The sequence below is a fragment of the Cupressus sempervirens genome, chromosome 2 (genome assembly GCF_028749045.1).
Source record: "Cupressus sempervirens isolate cs-2001-9-10 chromosome 2, ASM2874904v1, whole genome shotgun sequence".
Classification (NCBI taxonomy): domain Eukaryota; kingdom Viridiplantae; phylum Streptophyta; class Pinopsida; order Cupressales; family Cupressaceae; genus Cupressus; species Cupressus sempervirens.
In genome coordinates, this window is record NC_143119.1 from 147,487,750 (window position 1) to 147,495,941 (window position 8,192).

At 38.1% G+C, this 8,192-nt stretch overlaps 1 protein-coding gene across 1 annotated transcript in view; it reads left to right on the forward strand.

Moving 5' to 3' along the window:
* LOC149571470 (DNA (cytosine-5)-methyltransferase DRM2-like) overlaps positions 1 to 7,842 on the forward strand; it is a 218,053-nt gene extending 210,211 nt beyond the window's left edge. The window contains exons 8-9 of the mRNA XM_089815696.1: positions 6,528 to 6,542; positions 6,744 to 7,842. Of these exons, the coding sequence (XP_089671822.1) occupies positions 6,528 to 6,542; positions 6,744 to 7,784 (1,056 nt within the window). The 3' untranslated portion in view covers positions 7,785 to 7,842. The remainder of the gene's footprint in view (positions 1 to 6,527; positions 6,543 to 6,743) is intronic.
* The last annotated feature ends 350 nt before the right edge of the window (positions 7,843 to 8,192 follow it).

The window sequence follows — 8,192 nt, forward strand, 5'->3', positions numbered from 1 at the left end:
CCTATATAAAGGAGTGCCCCCTCATTGTAAAAGTCATTTTTATCTTTATGCAAGAGAGCTCTAGAGAAATTGTATCAGTAGAACTTTGTTTGTGTAAGCACTATTTTGAGAGAAAGTGAATACAAAGGAGCATTTGAGACTTAATTTTGATTAAGTAAGATGTTACCTGTATGAGTTATAAGCTTTGTCTATAATTCATCTAAGTTATCTTTGATTCATGTTAAGTTCTTGGTAATTGTATCTTGTGAATTGAATATAAAAGAGTTAAAAAGCAATTGGAGCTGGAGCTGGAGCTTTGACTAGAAGCAATTGTGGAAATATACAGCTAGAAGATTTGTCTGTAGCTTATACTTCTTTCTTAATTCGCAAAATAGTTAAGTTATTCTTACTTTTAGGAGTCTTTGTGCCCTAATTGTAAAGCTTTTCCATGTAGAAGTATGACTAGACTTAGAGCCAAACCAATACATTTTCAGCTAGCCTTTGAGTTAGTAAAAGTTTATCGGTATCACTATTTTCAGCTCTTGATAGAAATGTAGTTAAAGATTCACCCTGCCCATTACTCGCTCCACGAGTAAGTGGATTCTTTCTTGAAAGCTAAGAAGAAAGGATATTGGTAACACCCATTTTATGAAATTTCTCGACTTCTTGCTTACCTTGAGTTGATCCAAGGAACGGTGAGGAGGGGGAGCCTTCCCTTTAAGGTAGCAGAGACTTTTTCTCACACACTATGGCTGGTTATCCTATTTTGCGATTGGATTTTTACCCAAAATTGTCGGTTGCAAAATATCCACCCAATAGTTTGTTGAATGGTGTTCTTGCAAATTTGATCGATCGATTTCGTGCATTTAATGGACGTAACATATGATGTGACATGGATCGATCATAGGGATGTGTGTGGACCTATTTGAATCTTCGTTACTTGTGTATTTAATGATTGTTGTAAGCCGACTTGTGGCATATTGGGTTTATTGCGGTTCTAAATGATAATATTTGCAATAGGCTGAGTTGTAGTTGTTCAAGTATTTAAGGAGGGCTTGGGTAGAGTTGTAACAGGATTCAATCAAGGGAAGATGAGGAGCAAAGATTTGAGTTTAGAATCTGGAGTTGTGAATTTGTGAGTAGAGCTAGTAGTTGTGGCTTGTGAAAGAAGATTGCTTGGTGGCTTGCAAGCACAAGTTTAGATCTTGCTTGGTGTTTCTACCAGATTTTTTGTTGTGTTACAGATCTAAACTAGCTAGAGTTTGGGTTGGATCTTGAGGGATCTTGCAAAACTATCACTTGCTTTGTATTTGGCCATAACCAAGAAGGCCTACAACCCAGCACATTGCATGTAATAACTTGTTTTATGGATAAAGACTTGAGTTTGGTATCAGATCTTGTATCTTGTCGAGTGTTTCCGCTGTGTTGTTATTTTTGGGAACTAGATCACCTCCATTGGGGGTTCATCCGATTCTGCACTATATCAAGATAGAACCCTACTATATACATATTTCCATTGTTTCATGTGATAATACTTACCTTTCAAGTACACCCAATGAGAAAAAGGAATCTTCTATATTAAAGGTCATGTCCTTTTTACTTGTCCAATGTTAGTTGTCATGACAAGAAACCATCACACACTACTTGCAATCATAACTAGTTATTGTCTATGTAATGGCATACAAGAAACGAGGCATTAATAAGATTTTCATAGCCCACTAAACCTTTTAAGTCAACGGATCTTATCATCTATCACCTGCATGCCACTAGCGAAAGTTAGTCCAACCTAGTATAAGGTAGCTCCTTACATCCATCGCCCGCACAATACTAGTGGAAGTTGGTCAATCCCTATCATACCATGGGTAGCTCCTAGCATCCATCACCTCCATGTCACTAGTAACAACTAGCAAATTTCCATCAATGTACTAATTCTTTGTTGGTTTTTTCTCTTAGGTAGTTGTAAATATCGATTGGTGCCTCCACCATCATATGTCAATGCCTACAATTGGGCGATGGACATCGAGAGTGAAAGAAAGACATCATTTTGAGGGAAGAGGGAGATGCATGGTGACAATAGCACTAAGGGAAGTAGCAATGATGAATCAACAAAAGTCTAGGCCCTACACTACAACATGATGAGAATGATGAAAGAAACTAAAGCTTGAGAATGGGACTAGTAATGAATTATGGTGTATGGAAGTGTAAAATTGAAGGGCACATGAAAGGTAATTGCCTCAAGATGATGTTTTGCGAGATTCACCAAATGATGGGTCATTCAATAAAGGACTGCCCATATAATTTGAAGACTAGAAGCATCAAAATCTCAAAACTTATCACCTACAAATTATAGAAAATGACGACATAATCAAATATAGTGTAACTCCAGAGGACATCCTATCATATAATGTCAAAGGTGTAATGAGTGGGATAACTTCGCATGAGATTGACACAGTTGACAGAACTTCAGGAGTCTATTGTGCAAGTAGTGTGGTCCAGGAAACCATGAGGATTGATTGCCCAAAACAGAAGGGAGTAAATATACTAGATGAAAGGAGATAGACAAGGAAGTAATAGCAATTGCTAGACTCCAAACTAGGAAAGCAATATATCCGACCCTTGTACGGAGAAGGAAAGTCTTCAAGAAGAAAAAGTTGTCATTGAACTAGCAATGGCATTAGAGAGGACGTTGAATGATGCTGCCAATAATCTACAACACCCAAAGTCAGAGAAAACTATCATGAATCAAACATTGCAAGCCAAGATACTTGTATAGGGATCTAACCTTCTGCAAACCATGCCACAACTGAGGATAGGCATTACCAATTTAGTCAGTAACAACAAACTTGGCCAAGAGCATGACAAGCCAATAGAAAAGTTAACCAACACCTCGGCCACTAATTCGATGTTGCTAAGGGTGGGCATTGGAAGGAAGTCGATCGCAATCAAGATAGAGATAATGGGACAAAATTTGACAAACATCATCATCAATGAAGGCTCAAGCATGAATGTGCTACTAGAGGAGACATGGATAGGGCTCAACAAGCCAACACTCTGCCCACTAGTGCTCTACCTGATAGGGGGTCGACTAGCATGGTATCAAATGTCTTGACACACTCATGGCACAAAAGGTAACAATTGGTACAAAGTGCTTTTACTTGGATTTTGTAGTTATATCCTTGGAAAGGAAGGTGTATGATGTGGGTCTTGGTGAGAGGTCGGTTGATTTCTGGCAAGGCAAATCAAAATTGGAAATGGAATACACTCTCAATCTAGAGTAAAGGAAGTATGCCATCAATCTAAGGAACTAGGCGGTGAGTGGGGAATTGGCATCCTCTTAATTAGAGTCAGAAGATGGAAAATGGGAATGGATAAGGGAACACAAGGCATAAAATGAAATGATGAAGGGATGATTGATTTAGAAGATTGTTTTGAAGATGAGACGAGTTCCTAAATGGACTATTTCACTGGAAAATGGAGGAATGAGATATTTTCAGCAACTTGCAATTTTCTTCAAGTGACAACTCTTGGTGAAAAGAAAACAATGAAAGCATGTAAGGCTATGGATGATACTTCTGATAGTACAAAGACGAAAAAATGGAAGGAAAATAAAACAAACAAAAATAGAAAGTACTCAAATAGAAAAATAAAGAGGGAGTGTCACATGAAATTAAAGACACCAGCCAAGGCGAAAAGTCAAGTAAAGGCAAGAGAGAAGTGTGGTAGTGTCTGTATAGGTTAAGGAGATTTACAAAGGCAAGTACCATACACAGGAAAACTTATACCATACAATAGCAGCTAATACTATACAGTTATTTCAACAATAAGTGCTTATACAAAACAAGCAATTTGTGTTTCAATATTGAGTACATGTATAAAACAAACAATCTGTAAGGAGAGAAGATCTACAAGAAGATATCCCTTCTAGACTAGTAGAGCAATTAAGTGGAACCAAGGCAAGCAAAAGACCATAGCATATGCAGGTGATACCATATGGAAAGGAAACAAGGCAAGCAAAAGATTGTGCAACAAATATAAAGAACCATATGAGACCAAGCATCCATACACATGTGGTACTATACCAGAATTGCAAACTCAGAAATTTTAAGTTTCGAGCAAACCATACAGAGGGGAGACTGGACACAAAAGGGAGAAAATTCAAGGTCCATAAGGAGTGAACAATGAGTGGTACAAAAGCAATATTGCGACCATACAACATTAACAAATAGTGCAGCTATACGACAAAGACAGACCAGACCGCACAAGGGAGAAAAGGCAGAGCCATATGAAGGAGTAAAGATAGAGATGTACAAAGGAGACAAGGCAAATCCATACAAAGGAGACAAGGCAGAGCTATATGGAGGAGGAAAAGAAGAACCATACAAAGGAAACACAATGATGTTGTACTTGAAACCAAATAGGGAAGAAGAGTCAAGACCATGTAGGAAAGTAGTATCAAGGTCCTACCCGTATGTCATAAGACAACATCAATTCTTTGTTTGACAGGTGAAAGGATTTACGACGCAGCTTGGCAATAAGAGTGTTTGGGAGTACCTTAGCAAGGGGAGTTTGACAATAGCCTGGCAGTATTCTTGGCAAGTGTATTTCTGGCTTCTTCAACATTATTCTTGGCATCTTGAAATGTCAAGAAAATGATGCACACCATGGAGTTCTATGTGGTTCAAAAGGTGTTAAATTGGTCTTGGCTGTGGGGGTGCTAGCCCTCTATTCCACCCCTAGGACCCACAAAGAGTGCTGCCCCCAAACCCCATAAGGGGCAATGCTCCTTGACTCAGCTAGAGGCATTGCCCCTGAACCCCCATTTAATTTTTGAAGTACAATACAAGTTTGAGTTGGCAATATACGACTCCCTGTCTATGCTCGTGTCAATAGTCTTCCCAAATACTACTTGATGTATGCTTTTCATCTAGAAGATGACTTTTTATTTTAGGAGGGATGATGTAGTCAGCATACAATGCCCATAGTTCATAGCCTTTAACATTTGGGGCTTATTTAGACCAATTTATAATTTTGGCCTTACCATAGGATACAAGAGCTTCATACTCATAGTATGCTAAAACGAAAAATTATGATTTATTTAGACAAGTTTATTATTTTAGCCTGACCATTGTACACAGGAGCTTCATAGTATGCTCCAACAAAAATGAATTGGAATACAACATTAATGATGTAATGCAGTGATTCTACTTCACAGCCATGTCACCAATCTTCTTATTGCTTGTTTCACTTATTCGAATTTCAATAATGAAAGGTTTTTCCTTGCATTCATTCATCCTTTTCCAACTACTCACATGGGCTATCAATGATCATCAATGCTGGATGAAACAAAAGCATACTTCTTTGTCCATGTTTCCAAGCCCCAATTTGAGCACAGATAGGGAAGATTTTTATATTTGTAAAAAATATTATAAATCCCATACAACGCCCATTATGAATATATCATACAATTCATGCACTTCTTGAGGGATTTGTCATGCTAACCCCTGTTGTTTACAGTTGGGGTGCCCAACACTTCTTAGACATTGCATAAATCAACCTAAATTAATTATTTTTGGGATGCAGCAGTGGATGATTGAGAATGTCACACCATTTAGTTTACATAGAGAACTAATGCATTTGAACTCAATCAAGCATGATTCTGCGCATAAATTATTCTTTATTGAATCCTGCAAATAAGTTTTGTTAAGACTCTGGTAATAGGAAATGGCATTGCAACTGCGAAGTATGACAAAACTTTCATTTTATATTCGTAATCATGGATGTACAATTCGCTTCCAAATCTTCAAGTTAAGATGGCAGAGAGTATGCCGATTGCATATGCTTAAAGGTTTCTAAGGCTCCTTTACAACCACATTTCTACAACTTACCCTGCCAACATGCCTTTACAAGACACCAGATTTCCTTAGGCAATTTGTCAAACAGCTGATCTGACTTGTCTCTGTTTCCCAAATCGCATACAGATTTACCTTGTTAATTTCTATGATTGGCAAGAGTTTAGAAAGTGTTATGGATGGTAAATATATTTTATACAAACAATAGCAGCACTCTTTGAGCTAGATTACTAGTCATTTGCAGCAATAGTATCTCATTTGCAGAGTTCTTTCCTCAACGGGTTGTTATAGCAGTTCTTACATCCCCCAGTCTCCTACCTCTTCCATGTTGCTTGCTTGTGCTCTCAAACTCCTCTCTAATCTGCAACACCCATCCCCTTTCTCCCGCATTTTTTAGTTAAATTGGTAATGTCCACTTGTGAACCCATAAAATGGCTAAAACGTTAAAACAAGAAAGTATTTTACTAGTTTCAAAGTCTTGAAGTCTACAGATTTTTTATTAAGTTTTTTTAATTCGTATGAGATCTCAATTTTGAGAGGCCATTAATGATGTTTCCTTTTCCTAAGAATATTTCGATATTTTTTTAACTTCAAAGTTACACATAGGATGATTAATGTTCCTTCTCAAATGATTTCTAATATGAAAAAACTCGTATTAATCATGTATCTAAGCTGAATTCATTCTTTGTTTGTCTGCAGAAACAAAATGGAGAGGCGTGTATGAATATAATTCATAAAAGAAAGCAGATGGATTTTATCACGACTAGCATGAAAGGTAGCGCGCCATCTTTCCACAAGAGAGCACTTGGAGAATTTCAAGAAATATTAGAACATGATAAAAGCAAGGAAAGCACGAAATGGAATCCAGATATACTTGAATTTAGTGATGAAGACTCAAGTGATCTATGTCTAAAGGAACTGACTGGTTTTGGAGTTCCTGGAAAACCTGTTGGTCGAGGCTGTCAGGAGCTGAATGCACCTGTCCAAGGACCGCCATTTTTCTACTTTGAGAATGATGTTGTTGCTCCAAGGGCAGTCTGGAAGAAGATATCCCAGTATCTCAACGGCGTGGAGCCAGAATTTGTCGATTCCAAGTATTTTTCAGCTGCAAGAAGACCAAGAGGTTATGTGCATAACCTTCCAATAGATGGTAGGTTTCAAGCATTGCCTTTGCCGCCTATGACTATTCAGGAAGCACTTCCTCAGACAAAGAAGTATTGGCCTTCCTGGGACCAGAGGGAAAAATTAAATTGCAAGGTCGCTGGGCGAAGTAGTATTGTCCTCCTTCAAGAACTCAGATCTATAATTAGAAATTCACACGGGAAACCATCAGTGAGTGAACAAGCATACATACTTCAAAAATGTGAGCAGTGGAACTTGGTTTGGGTTGGGCCAGATGATATGGCCTTCCTAGAACCTCATGAGCTAGAAGCCCTACTGGGATATGAAAAAGATCATACTCGAGGAGTATCTTGCCGAACTGATCGCTTCCAATGTCTATGCAATTCATTCCAAACAGATACCGTCGCATATCATTTGTCAGTTTTGAAAGCACTCTATCCCGATGGTCTTAAAGTACTCTCTCTGTTTTCTGGTATTGGCGGGGCAGAGGTTGCTCTGCATCGTCTGAAGATTCCTCTAAAGTGTGTTGTCTCTGTAGAAATATGTCCAAAGAACAGGACTATTCTTGATAGTTGGTGGCAGAAAACGCATCAAAGAGGCAGATTAATTCAGAAGGAAGATGTGCAACATTTGACAAGAGAAGTACTGCGGGACTTGATAGATGTGGTGGGAGGTTTTGATCTTATAATAGGTGGCAGCCCAAACAACCACCAATCTACCAACAATAAAGCTAACAGGGATGAGCTAGAGTGGAGAAATTCTTTACTTTTTTATGAGTGTCCTCGCATTGTGAATGATGTGAAGCAAATAATGCACTCTAAAGGCATGACATAGGATTTATCTATGTGGCACATTTATGACTAAAACAATTCGGTAAATAAGATGCGGAGAAGAGGTTTTTTTTGGCTCAGAAATTTTCGACAAAGTCATGCAATGAATTCATTAAGTTTCCAATGTAGACCGCGTGTTATGTAATTAAGGGATGCAATCAAAATTGATGTTTACTTTAAAGAGATTTGTTGTTTCATCCTATCTTAGTATTAGTTTTTCACAATATAGATGGATTGTTACCAAAAATCGTTGCCTTTTTAAAATCAACTGAAAACGCTGTGTTTAGACTCCATGAGGATTGACGGTTCCAAGTCTGAATCAGGCTCAGGAAATCTTCAGCCTTCAGTTAAACTTGGTGAAGTCAGACGTTGGATCGAAACACGTGAAGAAGATAGAGGTTGGTCAGAAATG